Raw genomic sequence first — 18,086 nt, forward strand, 5'->3', positions numbered from 1 at the left:
CCACCCACTCCACACCTGCAACTCACTCCATCATCAGCCATTCAACATGCATCAGACTGGCCCATACCTAGACATATTATACATGGACGCAACATTAACTGCTCCTATCTGCTGCTGCATTATGTTAACATGGCTGCTACATTTAACAGGGCAAGACTGACCTATGGCAGTAACACTGTTACCGGTGACACATGTACGATCCAAAAAGAGGAATTTGGTACAGATACCCAATAGCACCTTCACCTTTACCCTCTTTGTAACGTCAAACATGTAATTTCTGTTGTAAAAAATAAGTCAAAATTCTCAGTTGCAACAGTATTGTTATTTTTGAACATTTTATTTATTTTGAGAATTTTACACACCACACAAAAATAAAAATCCTTGTACCACTTTCTCTACCCAAACACATCTCTACAACCCTGCAGCCTGTCAGTCTATCACCATGGCAACAATGTTGTTTTTGTCTCAGAGGAGGAGGCACAGGTGATGTCCTTCCTGTTATGTTGTCGTCATTAGTATCATGGTGCTTGCATACTGTAATATTTTCCCATTAATAGTGTGCTAATCACAAATATTGGTTTCATACTAAGGTAGAGGACATCCTGATGAATCTCACATACTTTTCAGTGTGCTTTCATGTTGATACGGACTTTAGGACACAGCCAGATGAGCGCTGGCTAATGCTAGTAAAACGCTAAGCCAAAATCAAGCAAAACAGTGAAAACATTTCAGTTATCTCCGACAACAACCAATGAGCTAATTAATCACCTGAAGATGCTGATGATGTTGTCTATGCCCCACTTAAAGTTTTATTGTCCATGAGGGTTAAACAGACTGCAGGTGTGCTAACGTTTGCTACAGCTGCTGCAGGGGACTTACAGACTGAAAAACGGCGCACTCCATTGTATTTTGTGTTTGGTTAGACTTGTTCCTCTGGCCAGCTTTGCATCTCACATTACTTAAATTGCAACAAGAACTGTCTCTGTTGAGGTTTGGAAAGTATAACCACGCTTGCAACGGCTTTTGACTCGCCAGTGTCCTGACTGTAACCTTTAACAAGCTGCAGGGGTGATGTAGCTTGCTCTCCTTCTCATTTTCTCTAAACTCTATTACTCGCTCTGCACTGATTGATTTAATGTGAATCAGTACCCAGTGGTAATCAAACTATTTTACATTTATTAGTATCAAAAAGGAATTAACTCTGCTGCCCTAACAAAGAATTATTTTTGTCTGGAGGCTCATACATTCTTATTGGTCTACTTTTGCGATCCTTTTCCTCAACCAGAGATTGTGATGGATTTGTTTTACAACCTGCTAAACGGCAACGTTTTGGCATTTTCATATTTCTCTCATGTGAAACCAGGTTGCTCTCATTCCATCTCGTCAGATACCAGTGTTTTGTCACTGCCCCTTAGTGACTCATAAAGCTGCACATGGTACCTGTTGGCCCACATAAGGAAGAGGTGGGGTGGATGTACGGCTCAAACAAACACAGTGCTTTCACCCAGGAGACCAGGTGAAACCAATACATTTTTTACAAGTTTTAAAGTACATGTGCCTTTGTATTGTCAGTCACTTCAGTGGAAAACTAAACATGGTGTTGATCCTAAACCCGACAAATATTTTTTTGTGCCTAAACCTACCAAAATTGCAACCATTTCACAACTTGAAGGTTAAAAAGTCTTTCTGGCGGTGTCTGATACAGTCGCTGAGGTGTAACTTGTGTGCCTGTATGAGATGCTGAGGGGTGGTGACAAAACATCGATATGTGATGAGCTGGGATGAGAATGGATTGGTGAAACCATGATCCTTCCCCAAAAAGGAGGCACGGCCTTGGCGATTGGGGCTTGGTGATGTGATGCAGGTCCGATGTTAACCCGTCTACTTCCTTTGTTCTTTGCCAGATTGGCGAATTGTTGCATTGTGTCTTTGCTTTCAAGCATTTGTTTCTGTTATCTGTTGTGCCAGACACCTGTTACCTGCCTGTTTTGGACCTTGCTTTATGATTTTTGGATTTTCTGTCCCTCTTGGATTTCCCTATGTCCGACTGTAAACCTTGCCTTACTCACTGTTATATAAGCCTTGGTACCCTTTGTTTTGATCATTAAATCACTGAACTGCATCTGTTATACCCTATTAAATCGTATCTACTGTGTTCCTGTTCCAATAATTTAGTTCAAATATCTGCCAGAGCAACTACTTTTGATCTGCTACAATAAAACACTCACTGTATATGTGCAAAAATATGATTTGCAAACAACTCCTGTGATTGTGTGGAAACAGTATGCAAGACACTTTAGTTCTCTTTGACTCCAGAGCATCAGCAGTACATATTGTCGTTTCAGTACCGCAGCTGCCCAGGCTGACCACCATTAAAATTTCATTGAACCTCATGTTTATCGGATGTGTAAATATGACAGGGAGCAGCATGTTGCAGTAAAAAATGCATCCTAAACTGTCTTTGAGGCTTTACAAAATATAAAGATAGTCTAGTTAGTATGAACATCTACTGCACATACTTCCATGTGCATTGATTGCAAGTACACACAGTTCACCTCCTTTCATTGGAAGAAGAAAGTACAAACTGTACAGACGGTGCTGATATGAATCAGGCCTGCGATGACATGAAAAATGGTTGAAAAAATGTAGTATGCAATGATTGGAATGATTGTTATCACAAAAGATAACAATCCGTAGACTTGTTGATGTGTACCTGAGGTATAGAATAAAATCCTGTAGATGCACATACTGCCAGCCAATTCTGCAACATCAAAGTTGCAGCTGATCAAATGGTTTGAAAACACCATCAATTAAAGATTACTTATTCAAGGGATGTGTTTATTTGCATACATGGGCAACATGAAATGTGTGAGTACTGTGAGCGTACTCTAATGTTCAGGCTCAAAATGTGCACAGTGATGCACCTACTAAAATGACTGATCACATTTGTTCTGCATGTACTGTTGAAGCTGACTAATGTGCACTGCATAACTTTTCAAATACCTAAAGGATAAATAAAATATTAAACTGACAAAAGGTGCTGAAGTAGCTTGGTCTTGGACACTCTGAAGATGCTTTATTAAACTGCACATCATCTGATTGACTCTGAGGCACCTTTAGACTGTGTGTAAGTTTATCACCTGTCACACTGTGAGACAGGTTTAATAAAATCTGTCACGACCTGTGTCAGACTACGATATCAGTGTGAGACATGTCAGATTGTGTGATGAATGCATGGTAAACTGCACTATGATATAAAGCGAAAAACGTATATTAGAGCAGAGGTGCCTCATCATTATTAATCTACACAGCTCTAATGTTTTGAAAATGCAGATAATCAATTAACAAGCTTTCACACAGTTCCACAAGGTGTTATCCTTTGCCAGAAGTTCCACAAACTTATTTTTTATTTCATCTCCCATTATTTTTTTCTGTGTTTCCCCTAAACCTTATTCAAAAACTGTGCTTTTGAAATGTTGTGCTGGCCACTGTATTCTGCTTTATTGTTTGGTTTGTAGACATGGATCATAGCAAAAAGTCACATTGTGAGAATTTGATACTGAATTTTTGACACTGTCATTAACAAGCTGTCTTTGGTCACCATAGCTCTACTGGGCTAGCCTGGCACTGCCAGACTAATTTGAAATGCATATTTTACTCCTTGTCTAGGCTGCACATCAGCAACATGCTTGCGTGACAACAAGCATCCAAACTTTCAGTCTGCATTTTTCCTTCCATATATGCGAAAATGCCTGATATATTTTCCATCAACACAATGCATATGATTGCCACATAAGCACAGCAGTGTGTGTGTGTGTGTGTGTGTGTGTGTGTGTGTGCATGCATGCAATATGTGTGGTTGACCAAAAGAAAGAAAAGAAAAGAGTGCTGGTGGTTGTGCTCAGAGCAGGCAGGTTGGTGATTAGAGCAGCAGGAAAGTTTAGCACTGAAGTTGTCTAGTGGCAATAAATATACAGTTTGTCTATGAATGAACACTGCAGAAGAAGCTCAAGAGGTTCCCATGTCTCACTTCCCAGCTGCTGGGTAAAGTGAAGAGTCTGTGGGATCACAAACCAGAGAAGAAAAAAAGTGTGGATAAATACTTGTATTCAGTGCCTTTATAATGGGTGCAGACCAAAATGCCTGTGGATGCAATTGGATAGATCTACATCTAATCCAAGCAATTTAGTGACACATGCAATTTACAGCAGTGCTTGGTCAGTTTTCAACCGGGAAAAAAGGGTGCCCTGATTTTAAACTTTCTCAATTTATAGTTAAACAGTTCACTAAAATGTATCCCTGAAAACACATGAGGTGAAAAACAGGAATTGCAGAATTTTTAATCATGTTCACCAGCTTTGCCTAGTTCTGGAATTTTTGCTGAGGTTTGTGAAACATGTGACATATGACTGTGATCTGTTTCACAGTGTGAACTGGGACCACCATTCTGTGTTTTTCATGACTGTCAACTTTTGTCTCAAACAGCCCAAAATCACACAGTGAAAAGGAGCCTTTAAACCAGCTGAGAGAATCAACAGTACAGAATATTATTGTGAATAGTGAGATTATTATGAGGAGGATAAATCACCTACACTGCTTTAATACTTTATCTGTGCATTTTTATCCTTGTGCATATTCTATAAACCCTCTGGTTATGTATTAAGAAGGGGTAAAAAAAAAAAAAGCATGACCAGCAGGACAGGTCTGAAGCGGTCTGTGGGTCAGTGTGAACATGATTTCATTCTCAGCATGGCCATGTACCCACTGAGATTGTGCCAGAATGATAAATCAAAGTTGTACAGTGAAACCTTTTCTGATCCTGTCAAAAGTGAGAGCTATTTTTTTTATTACAGCTTCAGGGAGATTTTAGGGGGTGAACAAACTGTGTTGCTATCCTGCCAGCCTGTGAAGGCTGCTGAAAGAAAGGACACAGACAGACCAAAATAGTATATATATCAGAACATGAACAATTTTTGATATTTCACAAGATGATTTTGGACAAAAAATGTACATCAGATTCTGTTTTGTAGCCCAGTGAACATTTTTGACAGGAATATTAAGAAATGTCAATCAACATTATGTAGCATAATGAATGAGACCAGTTTGCAACAATTTGCATCCTTAACAATGTGTCCATCACATAAGCACATTGTTTTATACATCATAATGGTAATGCTGCAACAGTATCAAGATCATTTTTAAAAACTGATTGAAAGCTCCAGAACTTCTTGGACCTTGTGGTGAGGTTGTTTTTTCAAGTGCTCTTTTCAGGATCAGAGCTTTTAATCTAAACTGTCAGGCCAACATGGAGGAGAAGTCAGAAGTGTACAAAAAACACATGGAAAGAGACTCCATCTGCAGCTGAGCCACACTGTACCATATGATCAAGATGAAACTCTCGAACAGCTGCTTTTTTGTCACTATTTAAAGGCTGCAGTATGGACAGGAAAAAGGCTGGATAAGAGCACTGGGAAATCACTCTCCTCAGTTTAAATCCATCACAAACCCCACGTCTCGTTCCGATGCTATTGAAACCTGTGGAGAGGCCGGCCATATGTCTCTGAGATTTTCCAATTTCCTGCCCTCTTTTGAACAAGATGAAATCTCGAAATCCTGAAACTAGATTAGAAATCGTGCAGCAGCTGTTTCCAGTCAGCTCACAGCCACAATGGGCTCCACTGAGAGGATGTCAGTTCTTCCTGTGAGGGCCTGCCTGGCTGTGAAGAGAACATGTGTGTCTTTGAGGTTGTGGGACTGACTGGATGAGGCCTGACTTTGCTGAGAGGATGACTGGCCCGGTTGGGACAAAGCGTGCCTCGGCCTCGAGGACTCGTGGTTGTCGGGCCAGGCGACCCTGTGACGAGGAGCTGCAGCGGCTGCGGGGCGCAGCTCCGGCTCCATCCCGACCGCTGCGTTCCGTTTCCTCCTGCACATGTCGAAGAGGAGCCTGAGCTCCTGGCGGAACGTGGGGTTCAGACAGCAGTAGATGAAAGGGTTGTAGCAGGTGGAGCTCATGGCCAGCCAGTGAAAGCAGAAATAAAGGGCGTTGGAGGAGTGGATCGCCTGGCTGGACAGCAGCACCACGTAGCAATTGAGCGGGAACCAGCAGACAGCAAACACCCCGACCACCAGAAGCAACATGGCCAACGTCCGCCGGCGTTTTCTTCTCTGGGCGGCGTGCTGAGCTGTTGTGGTGTCACCAATGGCGTTGTGGCGCCACAGCCGGCAGGCCACTGTGGTGTAGGAGGCGGTGATGATGAGGAGGGGCAGCATGTAAAGTAATATGAAGGTCAGGAGGTCGATATACTGCCAGTAGACGTCTGATGGCTCTGGAAAATCTGGGACACAAAGGCTGCGCTCCTTTTCCTTACTGGTGAAGACAATTACAGCACAGATGGGGCAAGGAAGACAGATTAATTAACTGAGAGGGAGGAAGATGAGAGTGAGGTCAAACATAAATGTCAGCCTGTAGAAACATAGACCTTTTTCATGGCAGCCATATTGACATTAAATAGTAGGGTAAACACAACACCAATGATACCAATTAGGGACCCTGGTTGTCTGGGTGCAGACCTTTGAATCCACCTCCTCCACTGAGTTCATTGATTCTCTGGTCTGGAATCATGACATGCAACAGCAATTTCTGGATTTAAACAATAAACGATCAATGAGCACCGTGGATGGAGAAATGATTAGTCAATCAGCTCCATGGGGAGGGGCGAACAACACTGTCAACAATAGTGACCACTATAGACGCTGACATCGAGGCTGTGTTAAGTTGACTAAAGAAGGGAAGCGTGTAGATCAGCTGTAACAGTTACTGAAATGCTGTGTGATGTGTTTGCTGCCACAGAAAAGAAATAAAAAGTTCCTGTTTATGTAACGTGTTTATGCAGCAGCAGAGATAGCTAATTAAAAACTTGATTGATTGTTAATGTTACCAATGATCAATTAAAGCATTGACATTTAGACTAAAAACATGGTGTAAATGGCGTCTTTTTGGGTCAGATTTTAATGTTGCGGCTTACGGACACTTGGATTACACCACACGAGCAGTATGGAGACATCTTGTGGGTTTTTTTTACATTTTAAAAGTGGTCACCAATCACTTCAATTGTACTGGATTTGGCTGCAACGCTGTTTTCCACTGAAGCTCTGGAAGTGTTTTGTGAACTGGAGATCTTCACCCATCCTCACATCAGCACAGGGGTGAGTGGATATTGAGTGAAATTTCATTTCTGGGTGAACTATCGCTTTAAGGAAATTTGTTCAAATTTTCAACCCTAGTTTGGATGTGATGCAGCTACCCACGTTTTATATTCTAATAGTGTTATTATCTCTATTTTTCTTAAAGGAATCAATACCAAATGAGTAGCTTGTCAGAATCAATGTTCCACCTACCTACTCCTACTTAAAGTTGATTTCCCCTCACTGAAATACACAAGTGTGTGTATGATTTTACCTGTATGTAAAAGTCAGGAGTTTCTGGTAGATTGCATGTGGGAGTGAGAAGCAGCTGGCCATAATCCAGATAACAGCGACCCAAACACCACCTTGAGCTGGCGACATCCGAGGTCTCAAAGGATGTAAAATCACCTGAAAACACACAGATCAAAGCCAGCGTAAACACACACACTCAATGGTTCAATACATAACAAACATAATCCATCCACATCTCTGAATTCATCGTGGGCGAACGGTCTCCGTTCATCAATGGACCATCACACATTCTGAAATGACTCATATCCAATTATAAAGCCAATAAATCCACCAGCGCCCAAGAAATAACACTCTGGAGCCACGCGAAGCAGAGTGTTAATATCAGGCTTTATTATTTACTGCGGCCGGTCGAAAACAGCATACCATTTTTGTATCACTGTTTACTAACTTCTTGCTCATTTGTGTGCCCCATATCTGTTCTCAGACCAGCGGTATTCTGTTATATAACATGACAAAATATAAAATACCAAGGAGGAAGTTCTTAATATGTTTTTCTACTGCAAGTTCTACTTAGTGACGATCAGAGGGGTCAAAGAGGAAACACAATATCCCTGTTGAACCAACTGCACAGACTCTCAGGACCCTGAGTGTCATTGACTAACACTCAGTCTACTGACTGCTTCACATTCCTTTGAATGCATTGAAAAAAATCTCGTCTATTTTCGAACTGTTTCACAAAACAACTGCTGTAAGCTGGACTGGCTTTCTCCACACATTAAGGTGAGATATTAAAACAGTTAAAACTGACAAAAACAACATTTTACTTAAATGATTTTTTTCTTTGCCTGTTTTTCTTATCCAGATGCCTTCATTTTTGCAAACTATGAATATATTTTCTTTACAAATGCATGCAGGAGACATGTAGGAGTGTGAAGACATGTATGTCATGTAAGTAATTAAGAGCAAGTCATGGGAGAAGTATTCAAAGAACACTGCATTCATTAAAATGTAAAACAAAAGTGCAGAATTATTAGCAGTAAAATGCTGACAAATGTTCATTTTAACTACTTCATGTACAGTGGGTAGTTTAGTCTTTTGCTATATCAGTAGAAAAAAATACATAAATGATAGTAAAAAGGCAATAAATGCCAATAAATGGTGATGGTAAAATACAAGGCAATATCAAAATATGAGTGCAGTGTAAAACAGAAACAGAATAAAATTTGGAAAATCAATTTGCTAGTTGCTAGAATATGGAAATGCTAAAAACCACTAAGAGCAACCGAGGGCCATTAAAAACACACACATCTTGAGATTTGTCTTAAAAGCGTGAGTAGAGGCTGATTTCCCGTACCCACTGGCCGAGAACACTTTAAAGACAATTGTACTGAGGATATAGTTGGAGTAGGGGCAGAGAAGTCCTGAAATGTACTGGGACACCAGCCCACGTGGCTTTCAAAGAGAATGAAAGAAACTTGAAATCAATCCTGCTCAGGTTTCACTTTGCCTTTGTTGGTATCTTGCTTACTTTTTGTTTGACATCTGTTTGTTTTGCAGCTGCTGAGAAATAACAAGCTAACGAAGCAATTTAATTTGACAAAATGGAACCTATAAAAACAAATGGTCATTTGCCCATGTGCACGGAGAGAATTTGCTTGTTATAATCACCGTGGGCTTCTTGATGGAAGATAAACCCAGCTGAAAGAGAAGTCTGCTAATGTCCTGGCAAGTATTTGGCATTTAGAGCTACATGTATCATATACTGATGGTCCTTTGCGTTGCAGAAGCACACAGTAGACCTGAAGAGGAATAGGTAGAATCCACAATCGAGAGATGCCTCAACATTCATCTCCAAAATCTGACTTTTTCAGTCTTTTTGCAGTAAAGTCTGCTTTCAGCTCAGAATTATGTAACACCCACCAGATCCAACTGTGTCAAGTTCAGGGTTGTTTGCTGTCTAGAATTCAAGGATCTCAGAGAACAGACTGGTAACCTTGATGTTACTTTGTTGCCAAACTGAAAAAAAATGTATTTTTAGTAATTCACATAAGAGAAGTTACCTTAGAGTTTAAGGTTGTAGACTGTAACATAATTGAAAAAGAATATTTTTTAGCTCCACAGCTGATACTGGCTACTGAGGGTTAAGGCTGTGGCAAATCAAACTCTGCCCTCACAATAAATCATTAAGTCATGCAGACAGAAAAGAAGATACTGGAAAGAGATGACGCATGTAGAGACACGAATCATAGGAATAAAAATGGTTCAAAGAAATTTCCACCAACAGCAGAGGTCACAGTGGTCATCGGAATTTCCATTAAGAGTTTGACCCAAGTTTGTTGAGACAGTACACTTATGCTATGGGAGTTGCAAGTATAACTGCTTGAGTGTAGGTTTGCATAGGGACATGTCTAGTATTTGAGTGAAAGAGAATCATTCAGAAGTTCAGAAAAATATTTAGGGTTCTGCTAGTACATTGTTCTTATGTGAGTGCTCTGATTAATTAACATGGTCTTTGATTTTTAACTTTGAAGAAATTCTGTCAAAATTTTCTTCATTTCTTAAAATACTGTGTTCCGGAAAATGTAACAGATGGATGGATGGATAGACAACCCAAATACAAAAAAACGTAAAACCAACAAACAAATGCAGATGGCGGCAGTGAGTCGAATATAGTGTAAGATGTATAGTATAATTTCTCTCTCATTACTCAAGCGCTTCATATCAGTGCTCCCCAGTGCCTGCCTGTGCTTTTCTACCAGGGCAAAATGATGTATGGACACACACCCATCACCCAACGTAATTGAAACAGTTTGTGATTTGCGTACATTCTGTCTCACCATCTGTTCATTTTTCACTGATGCTAGCTGTGAAGCTTTCTGGACTTTCTGGTACATTAGCAGGCTAAATAAAAATCTACATTGACCAAAACTAAAAGGAGCAGATGCAGGCTGAAGGAGGAAAGAGCAAAGATAATTTGTCTGAGACCAGCTTTTATAGATCCATTAATGACTGCTGAAGCTTCAGCATATACACTACTTGGTTAAGATGCACATTATTCATAGGCATTGCCACAATTTAATGCTTTTCTTTCTCTTCCCAAATAATGTACAGCCATGCAGCACAACACCTGCAGCAGTGAGACAAAATGATGATTCATGGGGGTCTAAAAGCCCAGTTTCACTGTAGAGCACCCTGTGTTCAATGATGATAATGGGTGTTTTGCATTGGAGGCTTTCACTGTGCAGCTCTAAATTGTTCAAACTCATGTTGGGAAAATCGATAAACAATTTCACACCCAGCTGTAAGATAAGATTACAGCTTGTAACCTGCACAGTACTCGCAGGTACCTTCACTGTGTGATACTGTAAGCACAGCTATGATGAGAGGAGGAGAGGAGGGAAGTCTGTTTGATTCACAGTTTCATTGCTACCTTCAGATCATCAGTTTATCTCACATCAGTCATCTATTTGGTCTGTATCAGAATTGTCACCTATATACTCCCCCTATATCTTATTTTTATTGGTCCAGTGCAAAGTAATGGAGAACTGTCTGGCCACACTTGGATGTATGTGGCCACTTTCTAATAAGGTGAACTTTAACAAGGGTTAAGTCGCAAAATTAAATCAGTCATTAATGCTGTGTATATTAACAATAAAACCAGGTGGCTACTGGCTAAAATCATTGGTGAACAACAGGCTCCTTTGTCAGACATTTTCAGTCAACAAAAACACACCCAGAGCCCGATCCAGACCAGCTTGTTTGAGGGATTTGACGTCCTCCTCTTTGGTCAGAATGCAAATTGGATGCAACAGGTTCCAATTTTCATTTCTTTTCATAAAAACAAACACACTTAATTCAAATATATTCTAAACTGACTCTCAGTTCCCCAGGCATCAAACACTTGATTTAATTTCCCACAGGAGGATTAATTACATTGTTTGCTGCTAATAAAGCAGTTTTTTCTTGTTGCCCTTCTTGGTCTTGTTTTCTTCTTGGTCTTCTTCTTCTTCTTCATAAAACACTCTTAGAAATAAGGGTTCTAAAAGGGTTTGTCCTGAGGGGCTGAAGTTCTACCCAGAATCATTTGCTTCTGAAGGACCCTTTTTTGAAGAAAGGGTTTGCCTTTTCCTCTTCTTTGGATGAAAAGGGTTCTTAATGGTACCCTTAGTCTTACAAGGGACCTCTTTTAGAAGAAAGTGCTCTTCAAGGATTTATGAAATGCTTGAAGACCTCTGTCCTTTTTTTTATCTTAAAATAAAAATAAACAAACACACCTTCAAACAGCTCATTTTTAATGGTTTGTTTTTAGTCGTTAAGTGGTTTATTGGAACAAAATTCTATTTCCTTTTAGATAACAGGCAGTAATTACACATGAAATGTGTGAAAGATTGTTTTGTGTTATGAAGGCAGCAGGAAATGTTTTTTTATTATACAGCAGAGCAGAATAAAAATAAAATTTCACTCATTATTAATAACTGGAGCCTAGCCGAGCCACCATTCTTAGTATTTTCAGAGATTCATAGAAAATATATTAAATAATAGCAACTTTGTTTGTCACTTGTTTTCACTTCACTGTGTTTTTGTACTGTGGCCAACACAGAGTAATCTTCTTATATGGGATCAGAATAATAATAGAGAGTATGTTCTCATTTATTATTTATTTATTGACGATATGTAAAGGAAGGCACTAACAACACATTTCCTGACAGTCTGAGAGGAAACACTGTGCTGGAGTGTGATTGGGTGAGACAGATCCTTGGTGTCACTCATCGGTGTCAGTGAACCCTGAATAAACTGTTAATGGCTCTTTTGTTTAAACAATTAGTGCAGTGCCAGGATCAATGACTCATTTTTATTATGTACCCTTTTGACCGATAGATCGTTTATAACAATATTAGATTGTTACTGATGCATCAGTACATGAGCAGCTAGTTTTAAATATGTATGTGCAGTTTCATAGTTTAGTCCAGTGGTTCTCAATCTGGAACTATGAGGCAGCGCCACACTGGGACTGGTAAGAGGCACTATTCAGAACACAGGATGTAAAGGTACAGTTAAAGCAATACATCACTCAAAAATGAAACTTCACTCAATATCTACTCACCCCTGTGCTGATGTGAGGATGGGTGAAGATCTCCAGTTCACAAAACACTCCAAGAGCTTCAGCGGAAAAGAGTGTTGCAGCCAAATCCAGTACAATTGAAGTGAGCGGTGACCAGTTTTAAAATGTTAAAAAAGAACACAAAATGTCTCCATACTGCTCATGTGGTGTAATCCAAGTGTCCGGATCCAGTCTGAGAGGCTGCAGTTGACATTTAGGCTAAAAATGTGGTGTAAATGGCGTCTTTTTGGGTCAATTTTTAATGTCGTGGCTTACGGACACTTGGATTACATTACACGAGCAGTATGGAGGCATACTTTTTTGTGTGTGTTCTTTTTTTACATTTTAAAACTGGTCACCGCTCACTTCAATTGTACTGGATCTGGCTGCAACGCTGTTTTCGGTTCTCCAGGAGTGTTTTGTGAACTGGAGATCTTCACCCATCCTCACATCAGCACAGGGATGAGTAGATATTGAGTGAAATTTCATTTTTGGGTGAACTATTGCCCAACAAGAAAACAGGAAAACGCAAGAGGTAACAGAATTATATATCTCTCATTTCATGGATTGGAAGAGGCAAAGTTGATTTACATTTGTGATTTTCATTAGACAAACCAAATCAGTAATATTATCATCGACACAGTCATGTGAAGCAGAGAAGACGTGTCGTACAGGTCTACTCGTAGACTATATTTTAAATAGCGGGTCTGGAGCTTCTGGGTCTGAGAAGTGAAACCAATACTGACGTGCATTAAATTTGCATTCTTTCTAATGGCCAGTAGGGGGCGGCTCCACTGGTGGCAAAAAGAAGTGATTGTACGTACTCTCATGGCAAAACGACCCTGTTCCTCACTTAACTGAACCGTTTCCTTATCAATCAATGGTCTCAGTTGCTCAGTGAAGTCGTCTCGAATACAATGGTGTTCATTTTGAAAATTATCGTGCTATTTAGAGGAAAACCATAGTAGACCATAATGCCTTGATTCAAGAGGGCATGCTGTGTCTGTGACCTCACCAGAGGTTTTCCAGAAGCGGAGCATTTTGCCTTCCTGATTATGTCTGACTTACTCAGATTTTGATAATTTGGTCATTTTTCCTTTCTTTTTGTCCTTCTGTGAGGCTGCAAAGTTAAATACTTTAATTTTTTTGTCTGTTTATATGATCATGAGTCTGTACATAGTGTTTTATTTGGAAAAGATTCTCTCTGCTGTTTCTGTGACTGACTACCTGCTCGCTCACTCTGTTTTGTGCAGCTTGACACGTCACTCATCAAAAATAGATTTAGGGCATATTCTCTGTGGAGCAGAGCAGAGCAGAGAGCCACTTCTGGGACACACTGTGGCGCTTCTGGTGGTGTCACAAACACTGTGCAGAATGGCCGCAATTAGCTCTGGTGGACGTGGCACAGCCGTAACTAGATGCAGTGGAATCAAGCCATAACTGCATGCGAGCATCAGACTTTGCATCGCATCACACGCTCTCTTTCCACACTGAATCCATTTGAACATACAGTTCTGTGACAGAAGGTCATCATATGTTTAACTGACTTCATCAAACTTTCATCATGTTGGGAATATTATGCAGCTGTCAGACCACAGAAGCGCTCCATATGTCTTTCTCTGTCAGTCTGCATCACACTCATCAATACTATTGAAAGGACGCCTCTCACTCTGTCTGATCTGTCCATACACTTTAGTGATGATGGCATCGTCACTCCCTTAAAAAATAAATCATCATTATGCGAACCGCCAATATTTTATTTATTTTATTTCTCACTGCGAGAAAAGAAATGTCAGAGGATTGCTCCAGTGTGCTCCAGCAGTGCACCTGTGCTTAATTAAACCACATTCATGGTGGGAAATTAGAATCAGCTGCCAAAATGCTGGTGAAATATAAAAGTGACTGGTAGATTGCAGACACGAAATGATGATGATGAAGCTGAATTTGAATATTTATCTGTCAGTGGCTGGTAGGTGTTCACATTTTCATGAGTTAATTTCTCATCCTGTGGCAGCTGTTCGCTCCGATGCGAGTAACAAGAATAAAGAGAACAATGCATTTTATCACTGACACTTGCACGAAAACATACACGAAAAGTAAAAAGTACCTCAAATTTTAAGTATTTGACAAAATATTATTTTGGCTGATATTGATATATATTTTTTACTGATATTGCAATTGCAAAATGATTTGCTATATTAGAGGTGATGCAAATTTTTACATCATTATTTTTATTTTGATTGAAACACATGTTAAAATGACTATGGCATGATTTTTTTTACAGGAATTTGTACCAAATAAAGATGTTTTTTAACTCTGTAGAATCTGATTAATATGACAGGACATCTCTGCCTCATGACATTCATTAATTTAACATTTTAACACACAGTTTGCCTTTAAGAAATATTGCACCTCCTACAATTTGAAAATTTGTCACAGCATTTGTCCAGACACTATTTTATTTCCAGGATATTGGCATCACACCTTCTGACCAAAACTTTCACATTCATATCACAGCTTCATAGCATCCTGTTCCGTACGTCACACGCGGTAAGCGTAAAAAAAAAAAATCTATGAAGCGGTGATGCTCCCTGAGCTTAGAAAACCATCACTGCTTCATCCTTTGATACAGACAAACCTGTCGTCGGTCCAGTGCGATGGCAGTGAGGGTGAGAGTGGAGACGTGCAGGGAGCAGTATTGTACGAAACGACTGATGTGACACATCGACCTCCCAAACACCCAGGTGCTGTTCACGAATCGGACCTGAGGGAACACACACACACACACACACACACACACACACACACACAGTACATCACTTGACCAGCCTCATCCATCAAGATATGACATTAACTGACAGTCACATTCAGGGATTTGATGATAGTTTTTTGACCCCTAAAACAAGTGATCAAAGGCAAAGTGAAGCTGTGTGTCTCTAAATTAATATCTAATTGGGGGTGGGAATATGTGTTTTTTGTTTCAAACAGGCCTAAGTCATAAACACAGGGAATAGATACAGATATGGATAAGTAATTCATTAGCCTCTCTCTCTCTCCACACTCACACATACAGTCAGACTTGTGTTATTATATCCATGGAGACCAGTAATTGACATAATCAATCACAACTTAAGTGCCTAATCCTTACCCTTATCTTAACATAAACCAAATTCTAATGCCTAAACCAAGTCTTAAGATAAGATAAGATAAGATAAGATAAGATAAGATAAGATAAGATATCTATTACTGTCTTGTGTAGGGAAAAGGCTACTCACAGGTGCAATCAACATAATATCTGATTCTATGTGTTTTATTTATATTCAGTCATCAACGATCCTTGACAGTTATTGGTGAACCAAATTTTATTCTTTTGTTCTTGTTGTAAAGCCATTTTTATGTGGGTTCGTAGGATCTATTTAAAGGAAACTCTACTTTATTTACAGTTATTTCATGGCTTTGTTAAATAATTGATTCTGATTGGTCAATCACAACATTCTAAGGTCTGTTATTTCTGTATAGCAGACTGTTGCTATAAAGGACAGATCGTTGCTACAGAGGTGGTCTCAAATTCATTTTAAAATCAACAAAATAATTTTTAGATCAATATATTGTGTCAAGTTATTCTTTTTTGTAAGTAACAGTGTAATAAGCAGGATAATGTACAGCGAGCATGTCATTATTGTGAAATAAATCCCTTCAGGATGATTCAAGACCCCGGTGCTGTGTATCATCCTGTCTGGGTTTATTTTGCGATCATGACCTGCTCACTGCACATTATCCCTTATTTTTTTTCTTTTATGGCCAAAAGCAGAAAAAAAATGAGTGGCAGCTTCCTCTGTGACTGATTGTTTGATTACACTAGTACACCAGGACAAAGCAATAGTACAACGGAAACAAACATGCACAACCATAAGAAACCCTCAAACAGCCCTTTAGAGTCGTGAGGTCCAGCATTTTGGCCCAACAAAGGTGGGAAACAAGCCCCCACACAAACACAGACATTCCCTCTCTTTGTGAGACACAAATGGCGCCATCTTTTGGTGTCAGCTGCCTCAATACAAGGCTACATTACATTATACTAAAGACTTCATACTGTAAGAAGTGCAGGAACAGACCACACTTATAAAGGGGTACAGAAAAAAAGTGGCAAAGCTAGAATTGACAAAAAAATACCCTTTTGTTATTTTATATCAAAAACCTTATTTTAATAAAAAACAAATATGCCTGTTTAAACATTTAATTTAACTTTGCCAGCCATAAATCAACAAACTGTAGTTGTAAAGAAACATACTCATGATTTCTTAAGAGCGTGTCCTCCGAAATTGAGTGTCTGTGCTCTAATGTGCATCTATTGTGGGAGTCGATATGAAAAAAGTTTGGGAACTCCTGACCAGTTGGACTGTTTCAGTCCAATAAGCCTGATGGACACACACACACACACACACACACACACACACACACACACACACACACACACACACACACACACACACACACAGGGATGCTCGTGCACACCTGTCAGCTGAGCTGAAGGTGACAGGGGGTCTTACCAAAGTGAAGGGCGTGTTGAGCACAGTGATGAAGATGTCAGCCACAGCCAGGTTCAGAATAAACAGGCTGGTAGCGGACTGGGTGCGCTTGTTTTTCACCACCACATGACACACCAGGGTGTTCCCAAACAGAGAGATCACAATGATCAGAGAGTACGCGGCCACCAGCAGCGCCTTCACGCCGCCGTCCTGAGACTCTCCTCCGCGGCGCTTCTTACTGGCCAGAGAGCGCCAGTCCTCCAGCATCCCGTCGTCAAAGTCCAGCAGGAAAAACCCAGAGGTCCGATTGTCCAACTGTCCCGACACGTTCAGTAAATGCTCCGTGTAGGAGAAAAGCCCCTCTGCCAGAAGTGAGGAGTCGTTTAGTCTGTGTCCCGCTGCTGCTGCTGTCCTGTCCGGGCTGCTCATCCACAGCACCACAGTCAACCAAACACACTCAGCTCTCATTTTATTTCTCTGTGATTCCCTCTGTTTACCAACTGAACAGGTGCGCGGGTCCCTCTGCTACCGAAGTGATGTGGAGATGCTGAACCATGTGCAACAAGTTGCGTGATGACACTCTGCCGCGCGGCTGCTGGTTTTAAACCTGTGCACGTGCGCGCGTACACGTGTGCGTGAGAGAGAGACAGGGAGAAAGGGAGAGAGAGAGAGAGAGAGAGAGAGAGAGAGAGAGAGAGAGAGAGAGAGAGTCGGTTGTGGTGGTATTTGGGCAGTGGCTGCAAATCAATCCATCCAGCATACAAGCAAAACAAAACCTCAATTAGCAGTTTTTGCCAATTGTTTGCACCCTTGTTGGCTGATTGTGTCAAAACGAGACATGGACAGATCTTTCTTTTCTGTCCATGTCTCGTTTTGACTCTCTTCTGAATTTGGACCTCTTCCCATACTGACACTGTACCAGAGCTGTTTGTCATGACGATGAAGATGATGGTGCTGATTGGTATTAGAAAGATTCATGGCACTGAAACTGAACCTCAGTTTAGGGGTGAAAGGTC

The 18,086-nt window shown here is 40.4% G+C and overlaps 1 protein-coding gene across 1 annotated transcript; it reads right to left on the reverse strand.

The window, feature by feature from the left end:
* Nucleotides 1–4,948: 4,948 nt before the first annotated feature.
* On the reverse strand, nucleotides 4,949–17,538 carry gpr83 (G protein-coupled receptor 83). The gene is made up of 4 exons (XM_084713020.1): nucleotides 17,092–17,538; nucleotides 15,180–15,305; nucleotides 7,463–7,596; nucleotides 4,949–6,370 (listed from the first exon to the last, which is right to left on the reverse strand). Exons 1-4 carry the CDS (start codon nucleotides 17,536–17,538, stop codon nucleotides 5,653–5,655), a joined length of 1,425 nt encoding a protein of 474 aa, XP_084569146.1. The 3' UTR covers nucleotides 4,949–5,652.
* Between the last annotated feature and the right edge of the window lie 548 nt (nucleotides 17,539–18,086).

The sequence above is a fragment of the Lutjanus erythropterus genome, chromosome 3 (genome assembly GCF_056507025.1).
Source record: "Lutjanus erythropterus isolate fLutEry1 chromosome 3, fLutEry1.hap2, whole genome shotgun sequence".
Taxonomy (NCBI): Eukaryota; Metazoa; Chordata; class Actinopteri; order Lutjaniformes; family Lutjanidae; genus Lutjanus; species Lutjanus erythropterus.

Coding starts and splice junctions, on each gene's coding strand:
- gpr83 (XM_084713020.1), bottom strand. CDS start 17,538: ATGAGAGCTGAGTGTGTTTGGTTGACTGTGGTGCTGTGGATGAGCAGC. Junction 7,597..15,179: donor TCGCACTGGACCGACGACAG/GTTTGTCTGTAT, acceptor GTGTGTTTTCAG/GTGATTTTACATCCTTTGAG. Junction 6,371..7,462: donor CTCCTGACTTTTACATACAG/GTAAAATCATAC, acceptor TGTCTTCACCAG/TAAGGAAAAGGAGCGCAGCC.